Source organism: Aotus nancymaae, unplaced genomic scaffold (genome assembly GCF_030222135.1).
Source record: "Aotus nancymaae isolate 86718 unplaced genomic scaffold, 86718_ANA_hifiasm-v0.15.2.pri h1tg000007l, whole genome shotgun sequence".
NCBI classification, from domain to species: Eukaryota; Metazoa; Chordata; class Mammalia; order Primates; family Aotidae; genus Aotus; species Aotus nancymaae.
The window spans coordinates 58,030,570-58,044,747 of record NW_026988418.1 but is presented as its reverse complement, the minus strand read 5'-3'; the positions used below and the strand labels follow the sequence as shown (position 1 = coordinate 58,044,747).

At 45.6% G+C, this 14,178-nt stretch overlaps 1 protein-coding gene across 1 annotated transcript; it reads right to left on the bottom strand.

The window, feature by feature from the left end:
- TRIM45 (tripartite motif containing 45) lies at nt 1-13,547 on the bottom strand. The gene is made up of 6 exons (XM_012458864.2): nt 12,816-13,547; nt 10,116-10,849; nt 8,700-8,829; nt 7,654-7,768; nt 5,175-5,301; nt 1-4,283 (listed from the first exon to the last, which is right to left on the bottom strand). Exons 1-6 carry the CDS (start codon nt 13,301-13,303, stop codon nt 4,135-4,137), a joined length of 1,743 nt encoding a protein of 580 aa, XP_012314287.2. The 5' UTR covers nt 13,304-13,547; the 3' UTR covers nt 1-4,134.
- Between the last annotated feature and the right edge of the window lie 631 nt (nt 13,548-14,178).

Genomic DNA, 14,178 nt, shown 5'->3' with positions numbered 1-14,178 from the left:
TTCTACCAATCAGATCTTTATTCACTAATATAATATTAAGTCTCTACTATGTGCCAGGAATTGTCCTACAAGGGGACAGTATGGTAGTTTAAAAATATCAAATCCCTGCCCTCACAGAGCTTACAATCTAGTACGAGGGTACAGACAACGAACAGAATATACATGTGTTGGCCCAGCACTTTGGGATGCTGAGGTGGCCAGAGTTTGAGAATAGCCTGGGCAACATGGCAAAACCTCATCTCTACAAAAAATGCAAAAAATTCACTGGACATGGGGGTGTGCCTATGGCTCTAGAGACTCCAGAGGCTGAGGTGGGAGAATCACTTGAACCTAGGGAGGCAGAGGCTGCAGCGAGCTGAAATTGTGCCACTGCATTCTAGCCTGGGCAACAGAGAGAGACTCTGTCTCCAAATGTGTGTGTGTGTGTGTGTGTGTATGTGTGTATATACACATATAAATATATATATGTGTGTGTGTGTATATATGTACATACATATACTTGGAGAGTTTAAGGAGCACCAGGCAGGCCAGTTTGGCTGGAATAGGGTGATGGAGGCAGACAGGTGGGCAGTAAGAGCAGGGATCCAGATCATGCGGGGTCTTACATGCTGATATAAAGACTCACTTTTCTAAGATGTGACACTAATGGGCAGTGGTGAGCAAAAGAGTGACAAGCTGACATATTTTAAAAGATTTTAAAATGCATAAAAATGTATAAAAATCTTTTAAAAGATTTCTGTGATATTGGGTGGTCAAAAAAAAGATAAAGATTGGGAACTGACCATTGGATTCTGTAACCTGGAGTTTACCGGTAACCTTGACAAGAGCTATTTCAGTGGAGTCTTTGGGATGACAGACTGGATTAGATCTCATAGAGAATGACAGAGAAACTAGAGATACCAAACAATTCTTTTGAGGTGCTTTTAAAGAGAAGCAGAAAAGTGGAGAGGTTGCTAAAGGGGATGTGAAATTATTATGGACTGACTTGTACTCCCCAAAACTCAGTCCTCACACCCAATGCAACTATATTTGGAGAAGGACCCTTTAAAGAGGTGATTAAGGTTAAACAGCATCATGTGGGTGGGATCCTAATCCAATAGCACTGGTGTCCTTATGTGAAGAGCTACCAGGAGCACATGCACACAGGAGAACGGCCATGTGGAAACAGAAGGCTGCCATCTGCAAGCCAAGGACAGAGTCCTCACCAGAAAAGAACCCTGCCAGCACCTAGATTTTGGACTTCCAGACTCCAGTACTGTGAGAAAACTAATTTCTGTTGTTTAATCCACCCAGTCCATGGTATTGTTATGGCAGCCTTAGCCAACTAATACAAAAGGGAAATTTGTATTTTAAGATGGGAATATTGTATCATGATTATTTTCTGAAGTAAGCAATCCAGTAGAAGGGGAAATTTCTAGAGCAGTGTTCCTGGGAAGTAGTTATAGAATGGGATTTAGTACACAGCATAGAAGTTGGCTCTTGATAGGAATTTAGGTAGATGTGTACATGTGGTAGGGAGGCTAGGGAAATTCTCTTCTGAATCTGGAATATTCCTGGCAAGGTCATTAGTGCAGAGTAGAGGTGGGGTAGAAACTGGAGTTAGAGGGAAAAAAACGTATGAATTGTCTAGAAGCATGGGAGAATAAATGGACTGGGGAGATGTTTCAGGCTACTGGGCGATGCTAAGAGCCCACTGAAATTAGTGGTCATAAATTTAAAGTAAGACTAATCATGCTTTTGTTTTTTTGCAGGATCATTCAGTTAGGTTAGATGGAAGATTGGATCTAACCTGGGTTGGAGTTACGCCAGGCAAGAATGACACAGACTATGCAATAGAACAATTATAGTGATGGTCTGTAGAATCTAAGTTGGGAAGGATGAAGGGAAGGACCTGAGGTGGGTGAGGAACAACAGGAAGGTAGCAAAATCACTGCATTGTAGGTTCCAAGGAGGTAGAAGAATTAGTAGTCAGAATTAGTAGTCAGTGGGTGAGCTAGAAAGGTGGGAGGTTGTGGTTGCAGGATGCTTGAAATTGAGACTATGCAGAGGGCGTGGTTGGAATCAAGATCTGGGGTATATAAGTAGGGAAAAAATAACATTGGGGAAATGGTCACTGAACTAAGAAATCTACGTAGACAATGAGTTATCCCAAGATTGATAAGGAGTTGTACCGGAGTCACAGCAAGCTTGATGCTATAATCTTCAAGGAATGAGGGGGAATGATTTGGGGCTCAGTAGATGGCTGAACCATGGAGGAATAGCAAGCTGTATAGCTGAAAGGCATGAGCTTCCAGGCTGGTCATTTTTAGAAAAAAAGTATGGCTAATGCTGTAGAACAGGGTTTCTCAACAGCAGAACCACTGACATTTTGAACTGGATACTTCTTTGTTTCAGGAAGCTGTCCTGAGCATTGTAAAATGACTAGCAGCATCACTGACCTTTACCCAAGAGATGTTAGTAGCACCTTGCCCCAGCAGTGGCAACTAAATATGTCTCTGAGACTTTGCTAGATGTCCTCTCGGGGGCAAAGTCACTCCTGGTTAAGAACCACTCCTCTCGGCCTGGCACGGTGGCTCATGCCTGTAATCCCAGCACTTTGGGAGGCCAAGGTGGGCGGATCATGAAGTCAGGAGTTTGAGACCAGCCAGGCCAACCTGGTGAAACCCCATCTCTACTAAAAATACAAAAATTAGCCAGGTGTGGTGGCATGAGCCTGTAATCACAGCTTACTTTTAGGAGGCTGAGGCAGGAGAATTGCTTGAACCTGGGAGGTGGAGGTTGCAGTGAGCCGAGATTGCGCCACTACACTCCAGCCTGGACCACAGAGCAAGACTCTGTCTCACAAAGAAAAAAAAAAACCACTCATCTCAAAGCAGCATTGATAAGCTAAAAGGACATATACTTCTGGGCCAAGTGACAGAAGGATTGAGGAAGAGCAAATAGCTAATAATTTGAGAGGATGACGGGCAGGAATGTGTTTTGAGAAGATCAGATTTGGGTTACAGAAAGAGGCTGAAGGGATTGTTTCCAGAAAAGGGTGAGAATAGAGAACATCTATCTTAGTATTTATGGCTACAATGTAGCCCATGTCTGTCAGCCTCAAGGAGGAAATGTATTCCACCATGATCTGACAGTCATCATCTAATTATTTCATTTCCTTTGCCTGACCCAATTCACCGTTCAAATGAGTCATCCACTTCTTAAGGGATCTTACAATGCAGATTTCAATAATTATATTTAATACATGCTAAGTTTTTTGCTATATAAGAAATCAAGTCTCAGAACAAAATATACAGAGTGAAGACCTTGGCAGGGCTGAGGCACTAGTGCTGTGTACATCCTCTTCCCAGGATTCTCTAGCAGTTAAGAAGGCACACTATGAGTGAAGGCACAGTAAGAGTCAAAGCTTCTAGTTAACTTTCCAGATACAGAGACAAAAGTGAAAACTACTCTAAAGAGTACTCGACTGAAAAACAGATGTGAGAAGCCTAAAGGTATCTAGATTTTTCTGGCAAGAGTAGAACAGCAATAAATGTGTGAGGTTCTATTTCAACACCAGTATGCCCTTGACCAAAGAGTAATCTTTCAGGCTTTCGGGGAGAAGACTGACATGGTGTAGAGAGGAAGGAGGGGGACACTCACTAAAACAAGACCACATTATCACACTCACAAAACGTGTACCAGTAAATCCACTGAAAGGCTACCACTAACAAAAAGTGGACAGGATGAAAGGAAGCTTTTAATCTCTAGGGGAAATATCTAAATAATGTGTAGCTCAGAGAAAAATAAAAAATGTTATAATATATCAGAAAATAAGGAACTAAACTATCCCCATGACCCTTCAGTTCCAATGGAATAGATACCTCCATGCTGTACAAAATGAAAAGGAGCGTCCTGTGGTAAAGAAAGAACGTTGCTAACCTACCTTTAAGAGAAACGTAGAGGCGGTCTTTTGTGCTCAACCATACACAAGTACCATCAGTGAGTAACAAAAGAGTACTTGAACTCCAATGTAAGATAAGGCACTTTGTTTTTAATTTTATCGGTCTCTTTAGAATGAACGAAAGTCTGGGTCCTCTGGAAATCTGAAGTGGTGCTGACTGCAGCTTTAACAGGCTGAGCACAAACCGTTCATCAGAACGCCACAGTCCTAAGTAGACTCCTCGGTGCGCTCTGCCCACCTGTCCACGTGCATTCAGACTTCTCATTAAACTTCCCACAGCATGACCAGTGGGGACGACCTGGGTGGCCTTTGTGTCCATGGCCACAGCCTAGGTACCCACCTGCATGGTACAAAGAAGAAAGGAAAAAAATTGACCATTAGAGTGGAGTCTAGCAGTCACCATGGAAATTAGACCTCCTGAAAACATGCAGATTCCTTGGAGTGAAAATACCTAAGAAAATCTTGGCAAGACAAGCTATCTGACTGCTCTGCAGTCAGGAGGACCCTCAAAATTGATCACAGCAAATCAATTCATTAGCCAGAGTTCTAAGACTGCTGTGGTGATAACAGTCACCACCTGAAGGAGGAAAACTAGTTTGCACATGAACTGTTAAAAAAATTGGTTTAGACTTTAACTGTAAAATCCTTGAAATAAAGAAGGGTAGCTTGGTGAACATAAAAAAGTAGATCCTGGAGTGTTTATACAGAAGGATACAAAGCCTATATTATGGCCCATTATTAGAGTGAACACAATAGAATAATTTTTTTAGAAAAGTATTAGATCCCTTACCTAAACTGACTCCACCCTTTCCCTTCCCCTAAAAGACCTAGGCCTTGTTCAATTGGTTTAATCATCCACTCCCCCAGTCATGCCTCCTTTAGAATTTATTTAAGGTTTTAAAAGGAATAAGATGGGTCCACAGTTCTTACACTGCTCAGGCTGCTGGAAAGGGCCAGACAAACTGAGAATTCAACAAAGAAGCACAGGGCTCACAGGAGCTGTACCAAAGCAGAACTCAGCTTTTATGCCTGCTATTTCCACTCAGAACAAGGAAGCTTTAAGTGAAACTTTTACAACGGTGGTGTCTCTACAATCACAGACTGTGCTTCCTGGGCTCTGGACTTAGCAGAGCCTAAGTCCAAATGTCTAGTGGCTGTGTGGTAGGGGAGGGTCTGTCGCTGTATTCCCACTGCTGGCAGAAAGGCCCAGAGGGTAGTGCTTTCTCCTTACCTGGCATGGTGCCTCCACAGGCACAGCGAGCAGTTTTCTGGCCTCCACTGGAGCAGAAGGTGCAGCAGTGAAACACGCCTGGGTGTGGGCGGTGCTTTCTCCTCACGGTCACAGTAAATGGTGAGCCCTTCAGCGTTCAGACCAAGAGCAAAGAACAGCACCTTATGAGTTACAGGATGTGCCGAGCATCGCTATGTGCTAAACAGAGTCAGGCACAGGGCCTGCCCTTTGAGGCATGATGACAGCAGGAGAGAAACAGATTAGAAGACAAGAACCCTGCTCAGCTGAGAGGGTGCAGATACAGATGCAGTGGAAGCAGCATCACAGTCTATGCAGCCCTCCTACCATGCTTTTCACCACGGTTGCTAATTACTCAACACAGGTACTGATTTATTCCGTGTGGCTGAACCTGCTGAACACTGACAGGAGTCACACAGAGTCGCCTCCATTTTCAATGGCATCTGTATTAGCTGGGGATTGTTCTGCAAGATGGCAGAAAAAGCAGAAGCCCATGCTACAGTAAGCTTAAGCTTTTCTTAATGGATTCTGCCTCACTCTATCCTTGTGTGAAGTATAAGTATCTAGGTCATTCAATACATTAGTAATCTCAGACTGACTTTTCTCTGGGACTCTCAATCTCAATTCTTAAGGAACCTCAGGGGTAATAAGTAGAATGTCGCAACCACAAAGATAGAACATCCTGTGGTCCCTTCTCCAATTTCTCAGCCATGTGCCTTTTCTCACATACCAAGCTAGCCTCTTTCTTTCTATCCTGGACGTGACTTATCTGTTTACTCACCCACTTATTCTGGGACTGTGAAGACATATGGAAAGGAGAAAGGTTAAATCTGTATAGCGTATAATTCTCAAATTAGTAACTCCCATCTGCCTCCTTTCCTTTAAGGATAACTTTCATTCTCTAATTTATATCCCATGTTAAACACAAAATATTTATTTTTTTTAAAGATGGGATCTCACTCTGTCTCCAGGCTGGAGTGCCCTGGCACAACCATAGCCCACTGCAGCCTTGAGCTCCTGGGCTCAGATGATTTTCCCAAGTAGCTTGGATTACAGGTGCACACCATCATGCCCAATTTAAATATTTAATAAGTTGCAATGTGCCTATCCTTATGTGAGAGCCACATAGTTTGAGAAAACACAAAGCAGAGAGCCTAGCACCTTAGAAGTCTTTCAGATTTTAATTTTCCCATCTTAAAGAGCTTACAATCCAGTTAAAAAACAACTTGGCATTTCAAAGAAATAAGTTCAGTACTTTGGGAGGCCGAGGCGGATGGATCACGAGCTCAAGAGATCAAGACCATCCTGCTCAACATGGTGAAACCCCGTCTCTACTAAAAATACAAAAAATTAGCTGGGCATGGTGGCGCCTGCCTGTAATCCCAGCTACTCAGGAGGCTGAGGCAGGAGAATTGCCTGAACCCAGGAGGCGGAGGTTGTGGTGAGCCGAGATCGCGCCATTGCACTCCAGCCTGGGTAACAAGAGCGAAACTCCGTCTCAAAAAAAAAAAAGAAAGAAGTTCAAATTCCTATTTTGCTACATTTCATGTGCACTGTAGCAAGTTTGGTCTCTCAGTCTAATTGGACAATGATCCCTGTGCCTGAGTCATTTTGAAGACAATTGAAATAATGTATGTAAAAACACATAGCCTGTTCCTGACATGCCATAATTAGGTAAACAATAAATGGCTATTAAATGAGTGTTCCTAAGTCCATAAGTCATAAGCCTAACATATCACGATGCTGTATGGTATTTTCTTGTCCCCGTCAAGTGTTGGTTTCTGTGGAAGGAAACCTCTGACTCTGACAGTGTCAGCAGAGAGATTCCGCTGGACCTGTGAGTGTCACCCAATTTTTAAAAACTCATAATCTCTAAAGCAGAAAGTGCTCTACTTGTTTGTGTTACACTTGTTTGTAGTAACCATGGTAACATAACTTGTTTGGTATATTTGTTTGTTTATAGTAACCATAGTAACATACAAACCTCTATGTAAAACAGAGTAGAAAATGACATGGGCAGATGGTTAGGCAGATAGATCACTAGTCAGTTGTGAGGAGGGGGCATAACCCTCCCAACTGTGTTCATGTCCAGTCTGGACAAAGCAGGAAAATCCTGAGCAAGATTATATGTTTTGAATATGCATGGTTGTCTGCTGGCAGATCACCTCCTGTGATCAAGACATCTTCTCCATATTAAGAATCCTAAGAAACCAACTGGGAGAAGGATAAACTTTAAGCATAACTGCCAGGAAGTGACACAGAGATAAGAGGGTTCTTATGGTCAACAGCATCCTCTAAGGAGGAGTAGCAAAATCTAGGCTATTTCTGAAGGGAAGAATACCAGGGGATTCTATTCAGTCTCTATAGCTGATCCTATGTGAAATGTCTCCAGATCCTAAGACAGTAGCACCCAGAGGACCAGGGTGAAGGGAGCTCAAGGAGGCATGTGCACCAGTCTTACCTGTACATGCTGCTCCTTGACACAGACCCACACAGTATAGACACCAGGTTCCTTGGGGGTGTAGGAAATGTAGTATGTCCCATCCTTGTTATCCCGGACCATCGTTCTGACTGGGCTGAATGGAGATAAGAGTCAAAAACCACCACTCACTCCCACAAGCCAGCTTCAGTTGCTACTATTTCAGAATATAAACTCTGTACCATTACATTCAATATTAATGTTAAATAACCCCAAACAGGGTGCTTCTTTCATTTGCTTCACAAGTTAATTATACAACAGAAGGTAAACAGCATAGATTCCAATTTAGTCTGATATTCAAATTCCTTGAATATATTATTGTGTCCTTTTCAACAGGCTTCTATTGAACCCTCTTGCTCTGCTCTCCCTCCTCCATACTCCAATTCCAGAGAAATATAAAGATGCTCCAGGCATAATTTAGTAGCAAAGGGAGGCTGAATTTTGAAAAGGGTACCATTCAGCCTAACCATAGAAGATTTCTCAATCTATTCTAAAGCTTGAGATGAAAATAATCTGAGGGGCAGACCGCAGCTTTGAGAGAGAACTGAATACAAACCCCACACAAGGAAACACATTTGGTCATATAACATTTCTCTCATAGCATTATGGGGAGGTAAGATGTAACCACTGAGTTACACTCCAGTATCTTTTTTTTTTTTTTTTTTGAGCTGGGATCTTGCCCTCTCACCCAGGCTGGAGTGTAGTGGCGCAATCACAGCTCACTGCAACCTCGACCTCCTGGGCTCAAGGGATCCTCCCATCTCAGCCTCCTGAATAGCTGGGATAATAAGTGCATACCACTACGCCCGGCTAATTTTTTTTTTTTAATTTTGTAGAGACGGGGTCTCCCTATGTTGCTCAGGCTGGTCTTGAACTCTTGGGCTTAAGTGATCCTCCTGCCTCCACTTCCCAAAGTGCTGGGATTACAGGTGTGAGCCACCACGCCCGGCCCCAATATCTTAAAGGACCTCATGTTTCCAGTTTCCTCACTGCCTGTTATCCATGACACCTAATTGTGTCATACAAACCTGTCTTTCTTGTCATTAGGGACAATGGCAACTTGAATGTTGTCTCCTCCCCTGTTCATGATTTCTCCTGCGGCGTCCTTGCAAAGCAGGGTGAAAGAGGCTGTCTGCTTCTCCCGGGCTCTATAGAGATCTGAAAAAGATAAACACTTGATCCTCACCTCAAATGCAAACTGCAGCGACTACATCTCCATCTGGCTTTTTCTCTTCAGAACAAAGGGTTGTGCTTTCCTGTTTACTGTAACCACCCTGGCTCCCTTTCTTTTCTCTCCCCTTCTGCCTCCCAGAGTACACCTCTTGGGAGCCCTTCCTGGTGAGCCTGGTTCTCTCAGCTAGCAGCTGCTTGGGATCACAAAGGATCCTGGACCTTACCTTCAGTCCTAGGAGGCTTTGAAAATACTCAGGGCTGACCTAGGTATTTAGAGAAGAAAACCTTTAGACCCTCTAAGAGAGGCTAGTAACACCAAAACCACCCACCCAGGCTCCAGCTCCTGCTGCGCTAGGCAGGGGCATGGGGTGGGGTACAGCTGACCAGCCTCACGACCCTCCATCTTGTGAGATCCTCTGCAACTTGGTAGCTCATGCCAAGGTTTTGGGGGATATCCAGTCCCTACTCCAGCATTCAGATGAAACAGGGTTTCTTAACCTGGGGTTCATTAACTACTATGAGGTCTATGGAAAGGCTTATGAAGAGTCTAAAAATCTGGAATTGTATGTCCAAGTTACTGGGTGTTTCTGTAGGAGACAACATTCTCAAAGAGATTTATGACTTCCAAACAGTTAAGAATGCCTGTGTCAGAGTCGGATGATTCTAAGATACAATCTTTCTATCAGGACTGACTTTATGTTTGAATAACATGCTTCCATTAGAAAGGGAAACACTGGTTAAAAGAAACCATTTTCCCCCCAATTAAATGAAACACCTACCATAGCCTTTTAAATACCAGTAAGGTTGATGTGAACCAAAAGGGCTTAAAAGAAAGGAAACCATAATCTCGTCTTCCTCATTCCTCTGAAACCACCTTCAGAACTTGATCTGAGCCATCCAGGGCCTGCCGTGCTCCTCTCTGAGCAGGCAGAATGTCATCTGGCCCTAGCGCTGCTGTTACCTCCAACTGGCACCGTCTGTTCTGCCATGTGATAGAAACAAAACATGATCTGTGCATTTCTCGGCCGTTACTACTTCTCTGAACTGGAAAAGGGTCAAGCCCCACTCCTGTATTGAGTATTAACTGTACCCTAACCAGAACAAAGCAGAAAGAGCAAAGGTGGGGGTCACTGTCTTTTAGATCAGTTTATCTCCCCACCTTTGGTAACCTGGTCAGTAAGGCGGGCTTCCCAGCAGAACGAGCCACCAATCTTTACACACCATCTCCCTGTCCACTGTCCTCTCAGTGTCCATGGGAAATGCCTTCCTACCTTCTCCTTGTAGGACACATTTGGCTGGATCAACCTCTTTGGTATTAATGGTCCCATAAATCACATAGCAATGGCACTGGCCTGCTTTCTCCTGAGGACAGAAATGTATCTTATCATTTACTCCAGGGTGGGTGCTATATTCAACTTTGTTCAGCTTCCTGAGCCGTTCTACTACCACCCCCTTGGTGATGAGGATCTCCAAGTCTGAGCCACTGGTCAGCAAGTGCTCGGTGAACTCCACTCCAGTCCGCATGTCTGCCAGTAACTGTTCCAGCTGGGCCTTCTGCAGCTGCAGGGAATTTTCCTTCTGGACCCGTATGTCTTCCAGCTGCTTCAGCAGCTTGTCCCGATGCTTCTCAATGGCCTTAATGTAGCCCTCTGAGAATGTCCGGACATCAGCTGCCACTACCTCCACTCGCTTCTGGAGGGCGCTGTTCATTATTTTGACCTGAGCCAGGGCCTCCTCCAGGGCTTCCACGTGGGGCTGAGTACCTTTGAGGAGCTCCCGCACGGAGTCCCCATGCTTGTGGATGACATTGCTGGTGAAGTCATAGGGGTGTTCCCGATGCTCCCCCACCACGCAATCCCGGCACACGGGCCGGTCACAGAACTCACAGAACAGCCTCAGTTCCTCCGCAGGGTGAGCAGGACAGAGGATGGGCTTCCCAATCCGGCTGTAGCCTTTTAAGTCTTTTAGGTCCACCATGGTATGGTAAGTCGTTTTCTTCTGCCGCCTAGGGGCAAACAGAGTCAATAACAAGAAATAAGGGAACAATTCTAGTTGGGAATAGTTGGGCAGAGAGGTTTTAAGAGCACAGGCTCTGAAGCTAAATTTTATTTCAATTCCTTGCTCTAACCTCTAGTTGCATGATTCTCTCTGATTCCCGTTCCTCATCTGTACAGTGGGGACAAACCCTGCATGAAAGGGCTGTTGTGTACAATAACACGTGAACAGACCAGGCCTCTGACTTGGTACATACCTTTGTAGAAGGTTGCAAGTCTGCGACTGCATGCTAGAACTTTCCCCAAAGAGTTTAGATAAGAGCCACAGTCTGCTTCCTAAGGTAAGCTGGCAGTGAGGGCATGGCAGAAAACTAGCACCAAAAAACAGAAACCATGCCAGGTAACACAGCAATAAAGTCCAAGCAATTAAAAAGCAGCTAGCTCGTCCTGACACAAAATCTCATCTAGCTTGCATCTAAGATTTCTGTAAAGCATTTCTATTGTCCAGTACCTATATTACCCAAATCAGCAGGCTAGAATTTTTTTCAAGAGACATCATCAACATTATTAGAAAGCGGGAAACCAGCCAGGCACAGTGGCTCATGCCTGTAAATCCAACACTTTGGGAGGCTGAGATGGGTGAATCACCTGAGGTCAGGAGTTTAAGACCAGCCTAGCCAACATGGTGAAACTCCATCTCTACTTAAAATACAAAAAATTAGCCGCGAATGGTGGCACACACCTGTAATCCCAACTACTCGGGAGGCTGAGGCAGGAGAATCACTTGAACCCGGGAGGCAGAGGTTGCAGTGAGCCGAGATCATGTTTCTGCACTCCAGCCTGGGCAACAAGAGTGAAACTCCATCTCAAAAAAAAAAAAAAAAAGTGTGAAACCAATGGTTAGTAGAATCAAAGCTCTCCTTTTAATTCCTTTCCTGTAATAGCCCTCTAGAGATTCAGGGAAATCCCTAGGAAAACATGGTGACTGTTCAGAGTTCCTCCATTAGCATTATATCAATTTGAAGTTTATATGTCTATTCTGGCACCAGAAGAGTAGCTGCAGAGAAAATAGGGTCAGCTGGTTTGGCTGGCAGCAAGACAGTCGCAAGGACTATCACATAATTACAAGATAAAAATAGAGTGAAGTCTACAAACTTGTTCTGTTAGTGTGGCCAGAAAACAAATGGAAGTTAGAACCTGAAATCTATTTTAGGCTAATCCTAAAACTGTGGTCATTTTATATTTTCGTGTCCTAGGATGGGGTAAGGAAGGTAAGAAGGGACAAAAGTGATCCATCTGGCAAACTATTCACCAAATGCCATAAAAGACACAGTCTGCATCCCAATTAACACCTACAAGCCCACCTCACCAAGCTCCAGAGTAACTCTAAGGTACAAAGCAAAAGCTGAGGTCCAACCAAGCATCACCTATTCTAGTCTATTCTCCTATTCTAGGAGGGTAGCATGGGGTAGTGGAATGTAGTCAAAATGATCTAGATTCAATACTCAGTTCTGTTACACACTTACCAACTATAGGACCTTGGCAAATCACATAATATTGCTGAGCCTGTTTCCCCAATTAATAAATGGGGAACAGTGCCTGCTTTTCTATAAGAGTTGCAAGATCAAACAAGATCAAGAGCAGGATCTATGCTATTATATTCATTCTCCTGTTTCTCTTGCACCCAGTACAATTATTCACTACACGAATGACTGATGACTGAAGGAAACTGTAGCTGCACTTTGAAAATTGAAAAAGATTATGCAAACCTCTATTGCTATTGCTACAGGTACTATATGAGGCTGACCGGGTTAACTATTGTGCCGGAGTATGTGCTGCTGCATCCTTATATTGCTCTTTGACCTTCCGTGGTATTTGAGAAGGCTCTCCTTTTCATCTGCTCACCAAGGGATTTCTGTCTTGACACCTCTTTGTACTTCCTCTTAAGCTACACCTGGTGGAGTGTCCCATCTTTACCTATGAGCCTGGCAGCAGAAGTGGCAGAGATTGGCTTTGCAGGTCTGACACCTCTTCTCTACTTCCCTGTCGTTGCACAGGTCACACACCAGACCCTGGCCTTCCCCACGCAGGCTCTCCAGCATCACATCATTCACGGCCAGGTGGTCTATGGTTAAAGCCTTCACTCCACCTATGGGCAGGTCCACCTGAGCATCACATACTGGACACAGGATGCCGATCTGCGACTGCAGACTTCGTGGTTTGAGTTCCTGGAATATTGACCCCTCAGAGCTTGTGTCAGAGTCTCCCCCTCTGATGTCCACTACTGAGAAGGGCTCCAGCTGCTCCAGACACGTGGTGCAAACTGTATGCAAACAAGGCAAGAGCCTGGGGGCTTTGAAAAGCCCCATGCACAGGGGGCAGTGAGTCTTGCCTGAGTTCTCAAGTGCAGTCCCACCGGGGAGTTTGCTTACAAAGCCCAGCAGCGGCTTCCTGTTTTCTGACATACTCCCCACGTTTGTGACCAATATCAGAAAAGGCCCCGGGCAGTTCTAAGATGAAGCCGTAGGTGATTAAGCCCACCCAAAGAGAAAGTTTCCAGAACTTGAACAGAGACCATGGGGACTCCCTCGCTGACAAATAAAAAGGCAGAGGGGAAGAAGAGGCTTCCTCAAAGGAACCACCCACGGATCTACTCAGGAGGACCCCCTCCTTTCCACTGCATCCCATACCAGACACGCCCACGCCCTCCTCTACCCACAAGCCCTCCCCGGACGCGCTTCCAGGTCTAGGTCTCCAGCTAGTCCGGCTGCCAACAGTCACCCCTGCCCGTCTCGGTCCCTCCACTGCCAGCCCCCTCCCGCCGTCCGCTGCACCGCGACCCACACGCGACAAGCGTCGCCCTCGCCCCGCGCGATGAGGTAGGGGCGCTCCTGCTCCTTCCCTCTGCGAAGCGCCCCTGCCGGACCGGCGGCCACCGCCTCCGCCGCGCTTGGGCCCGGGACGCCCGCGGGTTCTGGCCCCGCCTCGCACCAATCCCAGCCCGGTCTACTCCGGCGAGTCCAATCACCATCCGAGAGGGGCGGCCCTCGCCGCTCCGGGCCCTGCCGCCCTCCAGAGTGACGCCACTAAGCATCCAATAAGCTTTGGCAGTGCCACATCTTCGCCAGTCCACTCACGCGGGGGGGCCAAGGCTGAGAGCAAGCGGCATAGTGTAGCTGGCGTCACTGTTTCACAGGGACTGTCCCTCTATCTCCGTGATGACCAGAGAGGCCTCAGGACCACTCTGACTTGCCGCAGGGACGGCCCTTCTCCCCTCGGACTGGTCCCACGAACGCAGACTGGGCCCTCCCATTGGTGGATGGCACTGTCAGTTGGCCCG